We start from the raw sequence: 23,440 nt of genomic DNA, 5'->3' as shown, positions 1-23,440 counted from the left end.
TGTCATAAAATTTTCTGGATTGAAGTTTTGAAATGTAACACACATATCGGTCAGCTTTGGCTCTAAGCAGCTAAGGATTTCTACAAATAATCTTACATTCTTCAAGAATACGTGTTATAAATTTGAGTACTGTATTATAGACTCACAAATGGTTTAAATGTGAAGTTCTAAATTTCTCTTGTGAAAATATTACTAAATATAGCTACTTAACTTATTCACCCCATACAGTCTTCAAATTCAATTTCAAATATTAAATGTCATTTCAGTTAGGTACTTTTTCCTCACTTATGCGTTTTTATCTTCAGACCCCCATAAAAACGTATAAATGAAGCTTTACTAACAGCATAGTTTTAAACAGTACCAGTAATTAATTTCTTGATGTACTGAAATATATTCTTCCAACTTCGCAACATGGCATGGGTTTCATTTAAATATTGCGTTTCCTACTTGTGTATCTTGTAAGATAACCTTGGAAAAAGATTACGTCTGACATTGCCACCCTCTTTTACACATACAGACACAAACAAACAAACATTTCATATAATAGTGTACTGACCTTCTCAGTCCAATCAACTAGAACACATGATTATGAAGAAAAAATAATTCGATTCTCTAAAGAAAAGATTGGATTTGGAATGAAGAGTGGATGGGTGGGAACTACGGCTAATTGATTGTTATTGATACTGAGGTTCATGTTCTTGTAATACGTAATTATTTAAATTTCTAACATTCAATATAATTTATCCCAGTCTTGTTATTACAAACATTATTAAAACAACTTAAAAATACAAACAGAAAAATTAAACATTATAGGAGATGTTAGAGGACTTATTGTAAGACAAGAAACTTCCAGAGTATTGCTTGCGAAAATGTATCATATTAGTTAACACATTATATTTTTAAAATATGATTACTGTAGAAGTTTGCAATACTTGTGCGGTCATGCCCGATTACATTCAAACATTAAACAAGCCATTGCAATACTTTTCGTACCTGTGCAACGTAAGCAGTATCATCAAAACAGAATCTGTTATGGAACCAGAATACAACATTTGCATTCTATTTGCCTAATACATATTACTGTATATTACTTATATCAAATTCACATCCTTCCTTTCTCAGTCAACAAATCTCTGGGAATATAGTTTTTACTTAAATCTCATTTTATGTATAATTTCAGTACTGAAATTACATACACATATACTATTATGTCTAAGATGTACAACATATAGTAAAATATTCATAATTACTTGGGTGCAAATTTTACGATCACATAGTAATCACATATATATGAGAAAACACTATGATTCAACATTCCACAACTGCAGTTGCTAAACATTTTCTACAGTTTTCAGGTCCTATTTAAGTGGGGGAATCCAGTCAGTTACAGGGATTCACCCAGATCGATGCTGCAGCTCATTGTACATCACATGAAGGATCTTAGTATTAGGCCTTTCAGTTTAAGTAAGAATTAAGCTCGTATAATGACAGAAAAATACAAGATCTCATTAAATTCAGTAACCATTATTGTTAAATATTATTGTAGCTAGATATGCAAATAGATCAATGATGGATGAAAGTGTATAAATCAATGCTTCTGCTTTGATATATTTTCAAGAAGAGGCTGTCAAGGAACGTCACAGATTTCAGATTTTTTAGTAAAAATACATTGAAAATAAGAGAACACGCGTTCCAAAATTCTCTCACATAGATATTAATACTCTCACAAAGAAAGCATGAGACTAAGTACGTGTGTGTATGTATGTATGTATGTATGTATGTATGTATGTATGTATGTATGAGATATTCCATTTCAAATCGAACGAAATATAGAGAAAATTGACCTTACAATTTCTAAATACAATGAAACTTTTTTGTACGTAGAGAACTGTGATACAATGCTTTGTGCAAAGTTTGAGGTATCAGAACTTCATAGTGTTTAAATTAAAAATATTAAAATTTATCGTATTTTCAAAAAATTTGCAACTTTAAACTGATGTAGCTCCGAAACCCTTTCACCCAATGATCAAAATCATGGTTTATTTTGATGCTGAGAAATTAAAGTTTATATTGACATATAAACAGATTTTCTTACTTTTTATGGAAATGGAAAAATTTAGCTAGGAAAAAATATTTTTAAAATATATAGTTAGATTCTGCATTGAAAGTACAAATAAACACATATTTTTTTTACTGATGGTATGTTGATAAGAAAATACTGAAAATATCAAATAAAGAAAATAAATAGTACGCGCGTGAAGTAACCAGCTGAGTGTGAGACAGAACCTAGCCGAGACAAGCAAGGCCAGGAGACAAACACGTGATGTGTCGTCTAGCAGCGCATGACTGTGTTAGCTTTATCACAGGTTTTCACAAACACAGGAGTAAAATGACGCCCAACGCTCGCTTATCTTCAGCTCCCGGCCAGTGCATGCAGTACTGCACCGTTCAAGTCTAAATAATAATCTATTAATACCCTCGAAACTTATTGCCATACCACTAAGCAAACAATGCTGAATCCCTTTTAATAATGCAAGGTTTTTTCTCAATATTTTTTTACATTGTTACAAATGGCCAAAAAGCCTAAAAGCAAGTAAAATCAGATTATCTGTCTCTCTGTGTACAATAAAAATATGGATTACTTCTTAACATAACCAAATGTCAGCTTCAAAATAAACTCGCATTCAATGTTCTGCAGTAAATGGTTCCAGAGTTCTGAGCGCTGAAAGAGGCTTGGTTTTTTAAAATATGCTAAATTTGTCGCTCAATAATACGAAAACCGTTTGACTTTCGACAGTATATTTTTGAAAATGCACTCCCCTCAGCACCTTGTATAAGTAGGGAAAAAATTAGAGTATAAAAAATGCGAGGTTTTTTACTGATCGATTTCATATGGAATAGCCCGTATGTATGTATGTATCTATCTAAATATGTACGTTATGTATGCATTGTTAAACTAAATTACAGATTGGCTTTTTTCATGAAATTTTAATTTAAACTGCTCAAATATTGACATTTATGGACAATATTTTGAATTTAAAATTCAAATCCTATTTCAATGCAGAATTTTGAATGTAAATTCAAGTCAGATTTCAAGTGACTTTATTTTTTAATATAAAGAAGAAATAGCCTGAATGTTCTGTGGTGTCTATTAGTTTATATTATTTACACAGAGGATGGGAGACACTTATACAAATTTCTCTACACAACATGCAGAAACAGTTCCACCATAGTTGAAGCATGGTCTTGTCATCTCATGCAGGTTACGTGGGCGGCAGCACGTGGAAAATCTTACGGAGTAGATGCATTTTCGCTCACAGTGCATTCAAAGTCATGCTTCAACCACTGTGGAATGGTTTCTAAGTGTCAACAGAAAAACTAAAGTAGGTATTGTTACAATGTACAAATAAAACTTTAAGATTCCCTTGATGATATAGACATCTAAGTCTTTGTAGGATTATACAGTAATGTATTTTGCACTAAGAGGGTCACGAAGTCATATTTTTTAAATGCTAAATAACAGCGAATTATGTTCTTTTGTACGAAATAACAGCAAAATTTTATACCAAAATTCAAGATTTTATTCACCACATTTTGGGATTTTTAATATATATATATATATATATATATATATATATATATATATTAAAAATCCCAAAATAAATCCTTGACATAGACGTAACAACCTCTTCTTGTTAGTATTGAGATGAATCTATTACAATTCTCTTATTTTACCGTTAATCAAACTTATAAATCACAAAATTACATATTTTAAACACAAAAAATTAATTTCAACATTCATAAATTCAGTTAGTTCGCTCAACAAGGTACCTTTGTAATTTACTTCTGTACTCCTTCAGTAAAAGAATGTTCTTTGCAACACTACTTTGTATGTTCTGCTATGTATGTAACAGCCTAATCGTCTGAAAATAATTTTAATGTAGAAGGAACATATAACATTCTTGCAGGAATAGAGAGCATACACTCTACCTAAAGCAAAAAAACGCTTATTCAAGTTATTCCAAGTGTTTAATAATAATAATAATAATAATAATAATAATAATAATAATAATAATAATAATAATAATAATAATGATATTATTCCATTTTGACTCTTGCGTACATCACTTTTAACACTTGAATATAATTAATTGATGAACTAGTGGACTTACTCGTGTTAAATATGTAATATTTGTCCGGCTTACAGCTGTTTCAGTGCTTCACGCACCATCATCAGAGCCTACTAGATCGCGGCGTCATCTCGAACTTTCAGTTTACTCGAACACGAGTAAGTCCACTAGTTCATCAATTAATTATGATATTATTATTATTACTATTATTAATGAAAATTCTGCAAATATATTAATACAAAGCTGTACAGAATCTTGAGAAATTAATCAATCAATAAAGAAAAATGAGTCAATCATATTTCATTGAAATACAAACAAGTTGATCTTAAACTGAAATAAGAATGAAGAATAATGGAAATGTATTCTTAATTTCAACCTTTAACAGAGCTGCAACATGACAGAACTGGGATCAACCCTTTAATGTCACATCAGCAACAGTATTGGCAAGACACTGCCAGATGAACATTTTTCTAGGGAGTGGCGAGGGATAAAGCTGGCCATATAATTGCAGCCTCTTGGGCCGATTAGGCAGAATGGACACAGCTGTTTGGACCACACATTTCATTACTACTGAATCAGAAGAGTTCGTCAAAAGTGACAATATTTTCTTCAATATGAATTATAACCGTATTTGTACCCTGCTATCCAACTATGTTTAAAAACATAAACATCTTTATTTTACATGGATACAGGTGTAACAATTTGATTTGTACCTTAAAATTTCAAGACTTAAAATTTAAATCTTTATTTGCAGTTTAAAAATATATCCACAACAGATACATCAATATCTGGGCTCAGATTTCAATTTCAGTTTATCCCATGAATATAATTAAATATTTTATAATTGTTACTATTAAAATAACATAAAACACGAGTTCATCGATTTCTAAAAACAAAATATAATGAATTAAATGTGAAGAGGAATGCAAACTTGTTGCTCGAATTAGTAAAGAATGAGGTTAGTACATTCTCATTAAATGAAAGGAATTCAAACTTGCAACAGACCAGAATACCAGCCAAAAGTAATAAAACTACTGTCCGTCTGAGTGACTATGTTGCAGGGTCACTGAAACACAGGAAATCACGTGACAGTTACTTAACAGGGGTCCTTTCCTTTAAATTATTTTACACAGTTATATAACATTAACAAATGTTTTCAGGAAATAGCTAAGACCGGCCATCCACAAGCCTTTACAGAAGGACGAGCAGAAACAGGTGGGGGGGAAACCAGGATGCGACATAACCACTCGGATGGAACAGTACTACTTTTTTTTTTTCACTTCACAAGTGCAGGAATAAGAAATATATGAAAGTGTATACGAAGTGTTTCTCACATATTAAAATTCTTTATACATAAGATATGTATTACATCAATGAATGTTGAGAACTTTTTAGTGCACTTCTCTAATAAACAAAGATTTCATGAGATGGTGAAAAATATAGTTCAAGTACCATTTCTAGTGTTGTCATTGACTGCATTGTGAGTGATAATGACTAATTCTAATGTAAAAGCAAGGACTACATTTCTCACGTTACCAATGACAAGAAACCAAAATATCAGAGTTTATAACAACTCCATGATTGTAACTACTTATCCATTCTACATTTCCTCTCCTAACCTTGCCCTACTCTAAACTAACCTAATTAAAATTTGTAGTATTTTACAGTGTATGTAGTGGATTTTCATGTTTCTAGTTGTATTAGTGCTAGTTCTAGTTCTAGTTGTTCTCAATTCATCAGGTTGACATAAGTGTTTATGTACCAACATAATGTGCCAACGTATTGTGACCCAGTGTATAGGAAGACAATAACAAATTATCCTGATGGTGTATAATTATTTATCCAATGTTAGATTGTTAAAAAATTAAATCCTATTGTATGACAACCTATGAAGTACTAAGGTCTACCAGCCAACTATTGGTCTCATGTCCAAATGCCTCAGCAGATGTCAATCATCATACAACCAGTATGGGTGTAATACTGGTGACAGACTACAGTCACTAATCGTGATTATCGACCTAATCGCGATCGGGTTTGTAGTGTGTCACTGTCCTGATCACGATCAGGAGCTAAATCCTGTTCTCAGAACTAATAATTGCGCTGAGGCATGGCCCAGTGGACGAAAGTAACATTTTAGTAATCTTTGGTTTCGAATCACCTTGATTTATATTATTTAGGAAGTCTTGGTAGCTTCTGCTGTGGAATTTTGTTACCCCTTCTATTGTATTATGAAATAAAAAAGAAAATGAATGGCTAGAAAATGAATTTGGCTACTATTAGACGTAGTGGAGAAATTTAATGCAGATGTGAGAAAAGTAAAAAAGAAATATATTCACAAATAATAGACGAATTATTCATATTTCATATATATAGAGAGCAATAGAAGGCTGCTGAAAGATGTTTCATTTCAATAAATACTGGATTACAAACTGGAACTGGTTTCTTTTTCAGATTTTCAATTTCAGTCTCCATTACGACGCTATAGTTTAATTTAAAAATATGTTTTATTACAAAATAATATAAATTTTTGGCATGATATAAATTTTATAGGTTATAAAATCTCTTTTCAAAATAATATACATACTGTAGTAATGATATAAATTGTATCAGTTTACATTGTAAAGCATATAACAATTTTAACAAATAAGTTTCCATATCAAGCTGCAAGAAATAAAAATAAAAAAAAAAAAAAACAATGAACAAACATCAAAAGAAAGTATGAACTTTAGGTGTTGTCCAGGAGGGAAACAAACATATACGTATGTACATAGAGAAAATTATTTCCTCTATGGTAATTCAGCTGTTGACCAGACGGGACCAAGCGTGACCTAGTGTGTCACCACATTTTCGGTAATCGCGATTAGCGCTGTAGTCTGTCACCAGTACAACATTGGTTAGTATGATCCCCCTCTCAGTCGTTATAGCTGGCTTGCAATATCACATTTCACTACTAACTCTAGATCTCCAAATTCATCATGATTCTGAGAGAGCACTGCTCTCATACACTGGCCGAAACTTCATGAGCAAATTTATTCTCCTGTGAAGATCGAACCAGAGCTCATTCTATAATGATAGTCCAGAGTCTTATGCCTTACATCACACAGCTACAGAGGGGGACAAATGTTACAATACATCAGGATATTTATTGGATATGTTAGTTAGACATCCAAAAGAATAAGAACTTCGTAACCCACATGTTATGTGTTCTTGCACATGGTTTCCCCCACCAAAAACATGTACTACAGTGCTTTATGATTTACAGACCGTACTAATACATAATCCAAATAATAATAATAATAATAATAATAATAATAATAATAATAATAATAATAATAATAATAATAATAATAATAATAATAATAATAATACAGTAAAAACTCCTCTTAACCGAACTTCAGTAACACAGCGCAAAAAAAAAAAAGAAGAAGAAGAAGAAGAAAGCCAACGTTTTGTTTATCCTTGCAATATTTTCCTCATTCCCTATAGCATGGCTACAAATTTAAGTGTCAATATCCTCACAGCGATGCTACATCTATTTCCCACCTTCATCCCCCAAACACTTGTTTTGTATAGTAACTGGGCATGGCCAGTCTGTTAAGTGATACATTCTTTTCGCCTCCCCACTCTTCCTACCTACCCAGTAATTACAGGATTATGGTGTATGTATTGAAGGTAAGTTTTAAATTTCTCATTCATTTTAGTTGTGTTGCAGTTATCGTGTTATCGGCATGTCTTATTTTTTTATTTACGCGAGTGTGATGTCGAGTAAAATGATTATTGGATGTAAAATTGATGTACAAGTACAATATTAAATTCATTGAATTTTTGTTTATAATTTACATGCTTAACAATCTCTCATCCTTCCTACTTTTACAGAAAATATTTTTCATCGAATATTTGAAAAATCATGTTATCCAAAATGGCTTGACCTCCTTTATTAATAATAATAATAATAATAATAATAATAATAATAATAATAATAATAATAATAATAATAATAATAACGATAACAAGAACCAATATCACCATAAGGGAATGAACTACTTTCTATATGGCTGTAAACATCTATAGATGTGGTCAACAAAGACTCGTCTGAACTCTACTTGTAGTATGTAATAGGAGAAGTTTCAATTCTGAGATGGAGGCAGTTGTTAGACAAATTCATTACCTCTGATGTTATAATAAGGGAATGAATTTTGACATAGATGAGAAATGACCAGTAAATTTTGTATGAAGCTGTCTCATTCAGGAAAGAGAGTTACTTCAGACCATAAACCTATACACTCATCTCTCTCATTACGCCATAAATCTATACACTCATTTGTCCCTCATTCTACTTTTTCTTTGAGAAGTCATATTAAGGACTTTAACATCCTTAAAATTCATTCCTTTCTGGTTCTGATTAAAAAATGGGAGATCATTCGAGCACCAAGGTTACTTTATTATAAGATGTGAATGCAAAATTGTTCATATATTGTTTTATACCAAAACCATCAGATGAATAGTTAGTATAACAGTTTCCAATATTCTGTTATGGATTCCAATTCTGGTATATTTTATGTAGAAGGCAGTATTGGGACATCTTCTTTTATCTTGCCATCTTTTCAAATTTCAATATCGTGTATATAATAGCAGCAGAAAGAAGAAGGAAATTACAGAATGCAGCTCCAGATCTGCAGGAAAGCACACTACTATCTGAGCTATGCCAGTGGCTTGCATCATGTTAATTTCTCGTTACAAATGCCATGAATTGCAGGATGAAGTAAATGGACCGTCTTTTGGCTCCACAGACTAAATAAAAATAGATGTCACCACTCTCCCTTCTAATCAATCCATCTCTTTTATTCTACAAGAAAACTGATCAACTACTTGAATTGTAGCAAAATTTTAAATTAGGTAAAAAAAAAAGAACTACTAGAATATTACTTCTCACAGAAAAATTACCTTGTTTTTGATAATCAGGTATTCTTGATATTAATACAAAAATAGATCAGATCCTTTCCTAAATCTGACTAACCCCTCACATCTCATCTAACATCATATCATCTAATACGAAAGGCCTGCCACCTGTCCCTCGAAGTACTGCACAGAGTAAAAACATGCCTTTTGTGAGTAAGATGGTGAACTATATTAGACTCTTGCTAATCCAGCCTCCTTCTTTCTATTACTTCTAATGTAATAGTTTTCTAAGAAATTTGCACCAGTGCCATGTGTTACACTGTATTACTTATACAAGTATTTAGACAGGGTGGAAGGGAACCGATGCACCAAAATTTAAGAGGTGATTCTATATATTAAATGTAACAGAACTTTTATTACACTAGTTTTTTCCCAATGTTTGCAGCGCTCTATTGCGGTAATGACCTGAGAGCAATGGCTCATTGCTATGCAAGCAGATAATAATAATAATAATAATAATAATAATAATAATAATAATCGGTGGCATCAGCCCTTTGAAGGGCCCAGATCGACCAGCTGGCTGCTGGCTTCACATTCACATGCTGAAGCAGAGGTGGACGATCATCCAACCAGACCAGAATGGAGGTATCATATGGTTAGCACGATGATTCCCCCCAGCCATTATGGCTGGCTTTCGCAACTGGATTTTGCTACCTATCGTAGCTTCCCAAGTGCATCACGATGCTGGCTGTGCACTAGTCCCATACACTGGCTGAAATTTCATGAGAAAATTTCTTCCCCCCATGAGGACTCGAACCAGTGCACATTCTGTAATGCAAGTACTAGGCAGGATGCCTTAGACCACGACGCAGTATAGATAAAAATAATCTGAACAGTTAATGTTCTGAATCTTTTTTTGCATATCAAACTGTTCAGCCAAGAATTTAAATTGAATAATTGCGAAAATCGTTAAAATAAACCTTGCAAAGCAGCGCACTGTCACGCATCACCGACTGAGTACAGCAGAGGGGGAGGGGAAGGTAAGGAATGCAGACCGTGCTTGGTAGAGTTATTGCAGTAGTCATGATGTTGCCAAATGCTTCATAGAAACATAACAATTTCCTCTAAAATGGTGAATGTTAGAGAAAAAAACTTATTTAGATTTTTCAAATCTCTCATATCTATTACCAGATTTTTCAGATCTCTAATGAGAGTTTTGGTGCAGAGGTTACCATCCACTCTGTATAGATATAATTACATAGAGATGTGCTGGTTACATGTGGAACATTCTATAAAAAATTTCGATTTAGAGGTGCAAGTGGAGTGGTTGGTGCACCTTATAATATTAAATTTAACGACATTTTTATACACTCTCAGTAATTCGGCACCCCTCTGTGCAAGGAATGGCCAGATTAGTAAGAGTCTACGGTATTTCAATCTGGAGAATGCTGGGGAAATAATAATAATAATAATAATAATAATAATAATAATAATAATAATAATAATAATAATAATAATAATAATACAGAATGATTGCTCTTTTAAATTCAATGTACACTGGATGTGTAGTGGCAGCTTACTGCTGGATGATGGTTTATACACTGAAAATTGACAAGTTCTTGTTACAGTATCTTTTTTGTTTATATATTTTGTACTCCCTGTCCCAAGCACCCTTGGGCTACTACTGCAGTAACTTCTAATTAAAATACTGCCTTGTAAATATGAATAGTGATCAATGGAACTCCTGGAAATAGTGAAAACTTCTAAAACCAGATATCATACATGGAAGACGATAAGCAGCAAACTGTAAATTGCACATTCTCCTTTGACATTACCAGTTTTCTGCATATATGGAAACTATTTTTACCATATTAATCACATCAACCTTCAGCAACAAGGACATTGCCAGACGTGCAATGAACAATGTTATAATTATACCTTTAATACATTTTGAAAAACATTCTGGAAAAAAAAAAATGCTAACCTCGAAGTTTTCATGTGAGAAACTGAGATAGAAATCTGAGCCCCAAAATTATGATATATCTAATTCTGCTATTTCAGGTGAGGTCTCAAATGAGCTGTGCCCATCACTGTACTAATGCAGATGTACAACAATGCACTGGAATTTCAAACTAGAATTGCTAGCTTTAGAACACATGATCCAACAGTAATAAATTAACACGACACAACACATACACTCACACGCTACTTCTGCACCATCTTGCTATCTTCGTCTTTCACCTTTCTGTGTTTTGCGTTTCTCCTTCCTTTCTTGCTGCTGCTGTTTCTGTTTCTCTCTGTACCAAAACAAATTCATTAATATGAAATACACATAACAATTTAAACTGTGATACTGTGAATACAATGCATTCAGTATATCTCTGCAGGTTCTGGATCCTTGTAGTCACCCTCATTAGAAAGCTGATGGTTTTTCTGAATAAATCTTTCATCATCGATATTCAAATGTAACAAATATTTTATAGCTTAGTTTTAATATACTGTATTCTAGACTAAAACTATGCAATACATTTTCCTTTTCCAGTCTGTTGTATGATAGTGAAGTTCGAATTGCAAACAAAGAGATGGAGGTGGACAAAATAGTTAAAATTAAGCTTTTCATAAAAACAATAACACTTTTGAATCAGAAGAGAAATTTGTGAATTTTATAAGAATTAAAGCTAGAACCATTCATTAACTAAAAGCAAAACACAAAAATAATTATAGTACATATTTTCAGAATAAACAAAATAAAATGTTTATAATAGTTTTTGTTTAGTCAACTGTTCGAAGACAGGTCCGAACCTCATAAGTAACACCAATAAGGCATCACTTATGAGGCAACTAGGCCAGGAGATAATGGGGTAGGATGGCCAGTTCCTTTCCCCATCCAATGCATACATCGCCGATTAGCTACATATTTCACTAATCAGACTTCAGATGCATACAAACAATTGTTTTTCGTCTAACACATATTACAACAGTAACATATAAATTGAAAGACCACAGACGATAAAAAGAGTCTTAGAAAAAGACTACGAGGTCGAAACATGTCTACTATAGTTGTGTCTCAAAGCTCAAGTCCATACTACACACTAGTGACTAGCAACTAGATGACTTGGAAACTATGCACTAGGGAGCTTCGGAAATGTATGCTTGAAACACAGTCTCCATAGACTATTTTTCTAAAAACCATGACATCATGGTGCAGCACTGAATTAAGAAGGCAGTGTCCTAACGCAGTTTTATTATGAGTTATGGGGAAAAGATAAGGTCCTGAACATATACTAACAATGGTAATGTTCAAAGTTAATGTATTATTCTAGATTATATTTACATTACTTCCAAAGCAACTTCAGATATCATAACCTCAATTGCTGATGAGGTATCCAATTTTGTTTAGTGAACAAGTCATCAATCAAGCAAGCATTTTCGTTTACTAGCTACTACGAACTTGGTTGCTGTGCATTATGTAGCTTTGGATAGTGACTTCTGACGTCACATCCGGCATTGTATACAACTACCTAGGTCACTTCAGCTGAAAATGTAGCTTTGAGATACAGCCTAAGCTCTAATTCAAGCCTAACTATATTATTATTATTATCATTATTATTACTATTATTATGATTATTATTATTAAAGGGATGAAATTATAGGAGAATGGAGAAATTTACACAACGCAGAACTGCATGCATTGTATTCTTCACCTGACATAATTAGGAACATTAAATCCAGACATATGAGATGGGCAGGGCATGTAGCATATATGGGCGAATCCAGAAATGCATTTAGAGTGTTAGTTGGAAGACCGAGGGAAAAAGACCTTTGGGGAGGCCGAGACGTACATGGGAGATTATTAAAATGTATTTGAGGGAGTTGGGATATGATGATAGAGACTGGATTAATCTAGCAGAGTATAGGGACCGATGGTGGGTTTATGTGAGAGTGGTAATGAACCTGCGGGTTCCTTAAAAGCCATTTGTAAGTTGTTGTTGTAAGTATTATCACAGTCTAGTATATAGTCACGAAGCTTGAGTTGCGAGGTTGCTAGGAACAATAGACTGTGCCGGTACTGTTTCGCATTGTCTGTAAAGAGGCGATATTAGCGATCCTAGTGGTTAGCAACTATCTATGGATGCATATTTACTATTGAGCTTCGTGACTGTATATACTAGACTGTGGTATTATTATTAATGATGGAAAACTAAGCTTAAAAGTAAACATACAAGTTTCAGCAAACGTGAATCAGCAAAACAATAATTCCTGAAATAAACAAACTCGAACACATGTTCGTTATATAAAAGTGCTTCATTCTTGAAGAAAAGTAACAATAGGAGCCTATACTAAGGCCGTGTCTCAAAGCTCAAGTCCATAATACACACTAGTGACTAGCAACTAGCTGAATAGTAAACTATTCACTAGAGAGCTCTGAACATGTATGCTTGAATCACGGCCTTCATAGTCTATTTTTCTTAAAACTCACGGTATTCATAGTCTTACTCACTTACTGGCTTTTAAGGAACCCGGAGGTTCATTGCCGCCCTCACATAAGCCCGCCATTGGTCCCTATCCTGCGCAAGATTAATCCAGTCTCTATCATCATATCTCACCTCCCTCAAATCCATTTTAATATTATCTTCCCATCTACGTCTCGGCCTTCCTAAAGGTCTTTTTCCCTCCGGCCTCCCAACTAACACTCTATATGCATTTCTGGATTCGCCCATACGTGCTACATGCCCTGCCCATCTCAAACATCTGGATTTTATGTTCCTACTTATGTCAGGTAAAGAATACAATGCATGCAGTTCTGCGATGTGTAACTTTCTCCATTCTCCTGTAACTTCATCCCTCTTAGCCCCAAATATTTTCCTAAGCACCTTATTCACAAACACCCTTAACCTATGTTCCTCTCTCATGCTGTGGTCGTGCCAGAGAATCAGTCCCATTCCGAGGCTTATTTGAAGGATTCGTAACAAGCTGTTTTTTACGGTGATGGGTTGTTAGCCCTTCGCCCAACCCCCAAGCTGGAGGACCACCCCTCATCGGCTGTCCGCGACTGCTTATTCAATATATTCGCAGCTACCCTCCATATCTGGAGGCCGTCTCCTCGATCCGCAACCTGAGGACGCGCCATGCCGTGGTGATAGGGACCCACAATACATGATATTAAAAATCAGTTTTATAATATATTTTTCTATTTTTCTTAAAACTATCACATCATGGTCAACATTGAATTAAGAAGGCAGTATGCTAATGTAATTTCATTACGAGTTATGGTATATGGAAAAGATAAGGGCCTAAAATATTACAATATTAAAAAAATGTAAAGAAGGTACCGGAGTACCAATGTCAATGTTGAAGCTGTTGAAAGTTAACATATTGTTCTACATTTTACTTCCAAAGCAACTTCAGATTTTATAGCTCCAATTGCTGATGAGGCATCCATGTTTGTTTAGTGAACAAGTCATCAATCACGCAAGCATTTTCATTTACTACCTGTTATGGACTTGATTGCTATGCATTATGTAGCTTTGGAACCTGGCTTCTGACTTCACATCCTGCTATTTTGTCCACTATCTAGTTCACTTCAGCTGTAAATGTAGCTTTGGGACACGGTCTAACAAAAAGTTTGTTACTTTCGCCTTTCATTATCAGGCAACTCAACTTCTGACAACAAAAATATGGAGACTTAACCATGACAAACTTTAGTGCAATATTTTTGCGAGGCCAGGATTCATTGATGGAATGGTTTATATTTGTAATACAAAGCTATCAATTTGATTATAATATAAATATGATTTAAGACACAATATTGAGTACAATATTATTTTAAAATATGCATGTATCTTAGTTTAAACTTATTTATATTTGTCAACAGATGCTGCAGAACATTTTTTTTTATTGTGTTGGGAAGGGGGGGGGGGAAATTTTTACAATTATGCAGTTACATCAAAGATTACAGGATCACTGGAACAAAATTATATTGCTTGGTTTCCACTAAACTATCAATATTAATGTCAGTTTATATATCTAAAGATTAAGAATACATAAAAAAATTAGCAATCATGGTTGATTAAGAAAAATATGAGAGAATTAGATCAATATGGGAGCTGGAAGGACCCCAAAAAATTATTAGCTCAAATATGGGAGTTCCGGGAAAATATGGAAGAGTTGGTCACCCTTGCTCACACAAACAACGTCATTCAGAGGTGTAATAATACATAGTTTATTTAACGACGCTCGCAAATGCCGAGGTTATATCAGTGTCGTTGGTGTGCCGGAATTTTGTCCCGTGGGAGTTTTTACATGCCAGTAAATCTACTGACATGAACCTGTAGCAATAAAAACACACACACACTCACACACGCGTGTGCACACGGGTTGGGGCATAAGTCATGACAACTTTTTTTTTGTGAGAATTCGAGTGTTGGTGGAAACTGTAAAATGTACAGATGAAAGGACAAGGAATGGACAAAATGTAAGACATTTAACAACATGTCAACATTTTGCTCCTCATGTTTATTATGTTCGTTGTTATAACATTACAGGGTTCCTGTGCCAAAATCATTACAGCAAACATACCCGTTCTAAAGGCCCTCAAAGTAGTCTCCTGGAATGTTGCCAACACACTGCGAACGATGTCGGAGGTGCCACATACCATCTGTTTCACCATTTTCCTCACCAAGTGTGAATCTGGTCATCTGTTGTTGCACAGCATTGACAATGTCCATTCGTGTCCCAAACCATCTACCACATAATGGTTCACATCTTCTGTATGAGGTCAAATTCACATGGAGAAAGGTCTGGAGAGTATAGTCGATGCTCCAATTCTTCCCAACTCCAGCACCGTAGTAGTCGCCCTACACACTCTGCTTTATGTGCCACATCAGTCTGCACACTCACTGGTCGGTCTGCCCATTGCCAATCGTTGGTTGCTTCGCATCCTCGCTGAAAAGCTGCTACCCACCTCGCGATTGTCCAGTATGGAAGGGCATTATTCCCGACAGCTTCTACCAACTCTCTGTGGCATTCTCTGGCATTCCTCCCATGGAGAATGCTTATTTTGATATAGAAGCGTTGTTCAACACGGGTTACATCCATCCTACATGGCGCTACATTGACCACTGATTTAACATTACTCTCTGTTCTAAAAAAGATAAGCACAGAGCCATCTTGTGTTGTGGACACCCTATGGCTGCACGGCTTCCGTGTGACATGACATTTTGTGATACCGACCCTTACCTTTGAAAAAAAAAAATAGTTGCCATGACTTACGCCCCAACCCTCGTATGCATTTTTTTTTTTTTTGATGGAATATGCTGGAACAGCATTTCGGCACCTTTTTCTTGTATTTTTTCATCATGGAATGTGTTAACAGTTACGTTTTTAACATCAGTTTTCTTTGAACTCCACTTAGGCCTAGAAAATCTTAAAGTTGAACGAAAATGAGATTAAAAACGACAAAATTCCTATGCACTGGACAGTAATCATCTCCCTGTCCGCTATAATGTACATACAGAGTTCCACCACTTCTTCTCCAGAAGACAAGCACTGCATATATCACTCAGGTCCATTGAGTAAGAGTTAAAGAAAATAAACTGTTAGTAAATTCAGTCACACATCATAAAGGACCTGAATTGTTGCAAAATTATTTTCACAAGCAACTATACACAAGACAACGATTATCCATACCATACAGTAACTCCGTTACTTGTTTTTTTTTTTTAATTTTAGTTGGTTATTTAACAACGCTGTATCAACTACTAGGTTATTTAGCATAGATGAGATTGGTGATAGCGAGATGTTATTTGGCGAGATGAGGCCGAGGATTCGTTATAGATTACCTCGCATTCACATTACAGTTGGGGAAAACCTCGGAAAAAACCCAACCAGGTAATCAGCCCAAGTGGGGATCAAACCCGCACCAGAATGCAACTTCAGATCAGCAGTCAAGCACCTTAACCAAATGAGCCACGTCGGTGGCTCCGTTACTTGTTAATGACTTACTCAATAAGATGATTCACATAAGTAAAACTTAATTCTAACAACTAAAAAGTATGAAGCAAGCCTCAACTGAGACAGGCCAGGAGAGAGGAAAAATATTTTTGTTATGTCTACACAACCCAACAAACTCTGCAATGTTCTGTTCAAAACAAAGGCCTTGTTCACACTAGAGAGAACCAATAGTATTAACGAGTGCATCGATACATCATTACAGGACAAATCTTAAAACAAATACTTTGTAAGAGACTTATCAAATGAAGTTCAGAGATTATACCTAAAAAGAAAGTTTTACACGAATCACAATCAACACAGTCTAATATATACAGTCGCGAAGCTCAATATGTAGTAAATATGCAAACATTAGATAGTTGCTCACCACTAGAATCGCTAATATCGCCTCATTACAGGCAATGCAAAATAGAACCGTCACAGTCAATTGTTTCTAGCACCCTCAAAACTCAAGCTTCGTGACTGTATATAGTAGACTGTGGTCAACACATTAAACAATGTCATACAAGTATGCATTCATACTCACAATACGTGTTACTTCGAGCATTGTATTTCTAGATAGGGAAATGTTTTATTGTGAAAGTAATATAAATAAAATACATGAAAATATTTAACAATTCCCAAATAAAATTTGCTCGAGCTAAATACTTTTTTTTTTGTTGGTATATTTGTTAAACTGCTGTCTTAACAGTTAATAGGTTTATTACAAAATCAATATTTATATGAACACGTGATAATTAATGCTGATGTTTATGGTATCACGACATGAAGCTATAATGGCTGATGAAAGCAAGCATTGCAAAAAGGGTGTTTGAATATAGGCATGGATGAAGGACCTTGTGAATCAGGGTAATGTGTAAATACAGCAGACAGAAATTGAACCCGCATTCGAATGCAACACTGGATCGGCAGACAAGCACTTAACTGACTGAGCTATACTAGTGGCCGCAACCATCTTGGATTAAGCAATTTCACAGTTTCACATCCATGTGTCATTACAGACTTTCTTCATATGAAACAAAATTTGTATTTAATCCTTAATTTAATGATGCATCGAAAGTTTTAGAATATTATAATACACGAAATATGTGCACCTACCTATCTTCTTTATCCTTTTCTTTCTTTTTCTGACTCTCTAGTTTTGCTTTTTCTCGTTTTTCTTTTTCAGCTTGCTGGACCACAGAGGCATTTGTGTTTTTAACCAAACCATTTTCTTTGCCTTCGTTTGGACGATCTGGTTCATCATCATCTTCCTGATCAGACATCTGAAATACAAATACACAATACATTTTTAATGTTTTGACACATTACGCTAAATGAAAATTTTTGTACTCTATAAAGCCAAGCGTGTAATGTAACAAGAATAGCACATTCACACAGTTCAGAAGTGCACTGTGAGCATCCTACGAGCCATTCAGCGAGCCAATCACTCTGCAAGCAAGGTGAGAACAATCCACATTTTTAGTCGAATATGATTTAGGAAATAAAGACCTCCCTGAAATCTAACTTTTTGAACTTAAATGCTAGCAGTAAAAATTAGTAGCCTATACACAGTGCCATTTAAACAAACAAAATTATACATCTTGATTACACAACTTTTAACACTGTATCACTTCGGAATATGTATTATATGACTTTCTTGTGTTAAATTCTATCGTACCTGGTTTACATGTTTCGACCTATCGGGTCATCCTCAGAACTGGTCGTTGTTGGTCTTGGTGCCTCTTGTTTTGTTTCCTGTGAGGGTGTGTTCGTGTGGTGTAATGTGGAGTCAAAGAGTGTGTGTGTTGAGAATTTCATTGGGGTGTATTTTTGTGTGTCTGTATATTTCATACTGTTCTATTGTGTTTAGTTTCTGGCTTAGGTCGAAACTTGTAAACCAGGTACGATAGAATTTAACACAAGAAAGTCATATAATACATATTCCGAAACAAAATTATGTTCATTATTAATAATTTCATGGGAAACCGTAGCATATCCTTTTTCTAGCCCCTTAATACCACTTCAGAATTTGAAAACAGAATATAGATATCTTCTACAGATTGAAAGTCTTTTTGGTGGTACATCTTTAAGGTGTACAGAACCATACTGTTAGTATGAACTGTTTTTTTTTTTTTATCCAATGCCACCAGGTTGTCTTTCGACATTTCTGGTCTTCTCTCCTGGCCGTGGCTTAATTGTAACCCACTTCTGAGGTTGGGGTGCCTGGAAGGCGGAGTTACATTACCCCGATGATGTGATAGGATGATTATGATAATGATAATGATAAATTCCAGACCATGGACGAACACAGGAATAATCCCCTTTAAGGAAAAATTCCTTTCTCTAACCGGGAATCGAACCCAGGACCTCATGAACTACAGCCAGAAGCTCTGACCACTAGACCATGAGGCTGGTCATTAGTATGAACTGTACTTTCTAGAAGTCTCAAGAGAGAACATAGAAAATTTTATTTGTACATGACTTCATGTAACTACTGAAATATGTAGAAAAGTAAATTATTTATTTATTTATTCTGCTAGAGTTAAGGCCATGAGGCCTTCTCTTCCACACTACCAGAAGTAAAACACAATGAAACAATGACAAAAATAGTAATATTAATAGTCATACTTAAATATAAAAATAAGTTTCATGCACATTAACAAGCTTACATACCTCTAATGAAATATTGACTAAACATGATATATAATTAAGTGATTTACAATTCATATCCTAATTCTATTTCATGATAGGCCTAAATGACAATTTATACAAACACACAGAATAACCTATAATAATCGGCTAACACAAATCAATTTCATAAAATCATTATCATTATCTACATTTACACAAAAGCTTTGTGTTTTCCGGTTCCTTTTTATCACTTCTCCTTGCCCCTCTCTCTTCAGTAGGATGCCAGAAGACCGAGTATTTTACTCTTGCACGAATATTCTGTTTGTCCTGTTGGAGTGGCAATCTCTTTCGAGGCATTTTCCTTCAGGTTCTTTATAAAATAATTAATGTCTCTCGAATCTTCAAAGAAATTGGTATGAATTGGAAAAAGAAGTGGCTATTCAGTAATCTTTACATGAAACGAGTCAAAGTCAATAGTAGAAGAAATGCCAAAGGAAAGTTTAACAGGTAAAGGAGTACGAAAGGAAGCCATTTATCACCTTCAGACCCAGCTCAACATCTACTTGGAGGATTTAATGAAGAACTGTCAGAAAATGCGAGGGGTGATAGTAGGAGCAAGAAGAATAAAGTGCATAAGATTTGCTGATGATATGAAGAGCAGATGATACTAAGGGATATATGCTAATGGAACCAAAGACAGCTGTGAGCCGTACAGGATGAAGATAAATGCAAACAAGAAAAATACCATGGTTATCAGAAGAAAAATAAAGAAGGTAAACACGCGAATACGAACTGAGACAGTAAAACAAGAGGCCAGCTTCAAATACTTGGAGTGTACTGTAAGTAGTAATAACATGAGCTGCTGCCAGGAAGTCAAAAAGAGGTTAACAATAACAAAGGAAGCTTTAATAGAAAAAGTAACATCTTCTGCGAACCTCTGGAAAAAAATTAAGGAAGAGACTAGTGAAATGCTTTGTGGGGACTGTGGCGTTTTATGGGGCAGAAATAAAGACCATTACGAAGTGAAGAGAACAGACAAGCATAAGAAATGAGAAGACGGAGAAGTATGGAATGTGAAATGGACAGACAAAATAAAGAATGATGCTATGCTAGAAGAAGTGGATCAGAAAGAATAATGCTGAAAATGATCATAAAACTAAAAAGGAACTGGTTGGGTCACTGGCTAAGAAGAAATTGCCTACCGAAGGGTAAAGGATACACTGGAAGGAATGTTGAACAGGAGAAAAGTTCGCGGCAGGATAAGATATGAGATGATAGACAACAATAAAAATGTACGGATAATATGCAGAGACTGAAAGGAAGGTGGAAAATAGGAGAATCGTGGGTTTGCAGTGAAAGACCAGCCCTTGGACAGAAAACTATAGAAAAAAGGATCTCATAGAACTCTGAGTTTTATACATGTCGATTAACGGCAAAGCATGTTCGTGACTTGTGGCACATACCAACTACACAAGTGGTCAAGACAACATCTCCACTAGAAACTGACGAATATTCTTGTGTTCGCAGCAAAAACCTACAAGAAGTGGATAGAGATGAGCGGCTCATGAGGTGATTGCAGCATGCTCGCACGACTGTCCCAACTACATGCTTGGCTCATCCAGTGTATACATGGCTTAACGTTAAACGTTTGCAACTGGTACCTATAATACAAGTGAAACTAAGAAAATAAAAAGAGAAAAGTAGGATAAATGGCAAGTGAATTTACACCATTTTCTAGCACGTCTGAAATCACTACAATAACCTAGAACATGAAAGAGCACTCTTTACCAACACAATGTGAAAGCTACAAACCTACCCACCTACTCCAAACCATGTCCGTTATACCGAAATACCGTCTAGCAGATAGATTTCTACGCCATTATTACAAAACTTTCGTGCTATGACGTAAATTATTCAGTGCTATCAATAGATGCAAAGAATATGCTATTAAGCAAATCTTTTCGGTCCCCTGTCACTTAGTTATCCTCTCCTCTAACCCACTCTAACCTTGGGCTTAGCATCACAGACCATTGGGCTATGTATCACAGACCTTGGGCTATCACTAAGTAACCCGTCATCAAACCCACACTAACCTTTTTCACAAATCTCGGCATATCGCTATATCATATGCTATAATGATCCTTTTCCATTTGTACTAATCTGTCATTCGCTCTTTTGTCTTTCAGATGTTGCCTCTACTGTTATTCCCATTACGACGAACCCTTGCGCAAGATTTTGCAACTCTGAGATGGTGGTGTAGAGACATTATTAGTGTACAATGGTGTACCTTAACTTATCATTCATCCCGTTTCATGTAAACTAGATACCTGACTGTATTGTGCCAATATAGCTTCACGAATGCGACGTTCTTCCTCTGTATATGTACGTTGTACGGTGGTTGGACGTGGTTGTGACTCAAGGAGTCGAACTAGTTTCACATCCATATCTTCACCTGAGCCTGCATTATTTTCAGTTACCGCATCTGCATTCTGTGAGACATGTTTCCATTTTTCCAATATTTCTCGGCAATGTGTTGGTATATCATCTTCCTGCAAAAATCAATACATACTGAACTTCTGATATAAACACCTCACTAATTAAAGTAATCATTATAATTAAAAGTAGTAATTATACATTTTCATTCATATCAAGTTGGCACAATTACATGAAACTACACAACTTATCTAACCTCATTTGTTACAAAGAATGTCCGACCATGATGTTAACATACCGTTATCTCTGAAAGTATACCTTCCAGAGCTTCAGTTTTATCTTCAAGTGTTTCTTCTCCTTCTAATATACCTTTTATGTATGTACCGAAAACCCCTTCATCTGTATTTAGGGCCCTCAATTTTAAACTAAGCCATAACTCAAAATCGTCCCCGCCAGCTGCCATATTTTAATGATCTCGCTCAGATCATGACCTCCTCCGTTCCAATCTGACGTAAATATGAGTATAATCGTTGCAGCACGTGAAAAGAAAAAATATCGTGTCTGAGTTTAGTTTAAATTAAGGGTTAATATTAGTATAAAATATTGGCCCTGAGAGGATAAAAGGCCTAAAAGGAAACTGAAATGCAAGAAAAACCAAGGAACATAATATACTTTGCTCAAAAATTCCAAAGACTTGAATTCAAATACGGTCACTTTGCGACATCAAACAAAATTTCTACATACTCTCTGCAAATTAGAGCTGGGAACGTTGCGAGTAGAACTGTTGAGCAACTCGGATCTAGCGGTTTAATGTGCTTGCAGCGGAGCACTGACGTTACCGGCCAATTCAAACAGAGTTCACGTGTTTCACTTAGGTCTAGCAGACAATGACATATGTACTATTGTATTTAAATATTTTCTGCTGCAGGACAAATTATTTCCGACAGGAGATCATTCTTATCCCCAAGGCGGGTTGAAACCTAATATTTTTTAAGAGGAATTCATCCTCTATATCACCTGTCAAGTGGGCCTAGTGAACACTGACAGTCTGTACATATTACTGTATATAATAATAATAATAATAATAATAATAATAATAATAATAATAATAATAATAATAATAATAATAATATCGGTAATAATAATAAGAAGAAGAAGAAGAAGAAGAAGAAGAAGAAGAAGAAGAAGTCCATAATGACAGAGAAGGTAAGGGATTGGACGGGTTACATCAGGTCCTTGTTTTTGCCGATGACGTGACTATGTTAGGAGAAAATCCACAGACTGTTAGGGAAAACACGGAAGCAAGTAAAGAGATAGGTTTCGAATTAAATCAAGAAAAGACAAAGTATATGATT

The 23,440-nt window shown here is 34.8% G+C and overlaps 1 protein-coding gene across 1 annotated transcript; it reads right to left on the bottom strand.

Moving 5' to 3' along the window:
- Positions 1-689: 689 nt before the first annotated feature.
- On the bottom strand, positions 690-22,591 carry LOC138710881 (coiled-coil domain-containing protein 43). The gene is made up of 4 exons (XM_069842064.1): positions 22,384-22,591; positions 21,980-22,201; positions 18,138-18,304; positions 690-11,326 (listed from the first exon to the last, which is right to left on the bottom strand). Exons 1-4 carry the CDS (start codon positions 22,546-22,548, stop codon positions 11,254-11,256), a joined length of 627 nt encoding a protein of 208 aa, XP_069698165.1. The 5' UTR covers positions 22,549-22,591; the 3' UTR covers positions 690-11,253.
- Between the last annotated feature and the right edge of the window lie 849 nt (positions 22,592-23,440).

Source organism: Periplaneta americana, chromosome 12 (genome assembly GCF_040183065.1).
Source record: "Periplaneta americana isolate PAMFEO1 chromosome 12, P.americana_PAMFEO1_priV1, whole genome shotgun sequence".
NCBI classification, from domain to species: Eukaryota; Metazoa; Arthropoda; class Insecta; order Blattodea; family Blattidae; genus Periplaneta; species Periplaneta americana.
Note: the sequence above shows the minus strand (reverse complement) of the source record. Positions and strands in the feature narration are given on the sequence as shown.

Coding starts and splice junctions, on each gene's coding strand:
- LOC138710881 (XM_069842064.1), bottom strand. CDS start 22,548: ATGGCAGCTGGCGGGGACGATTTTGAGTTATGGCTTAGTTTAAAATTG. Junction 22,202..22,383: donor GTATACTTTCAGAGATAACG/GTATGTTAACAT, acceptor TGATTTTTGCAG/GAAGATGATATACCAACACA. Junction 11,327..18,137: donor GAAAAGGATAAAGAAGATAG/GTAGGTGCACAT, acceptor GTTTTGGTACAG/AGAGAAACAGAAACAGCAGC.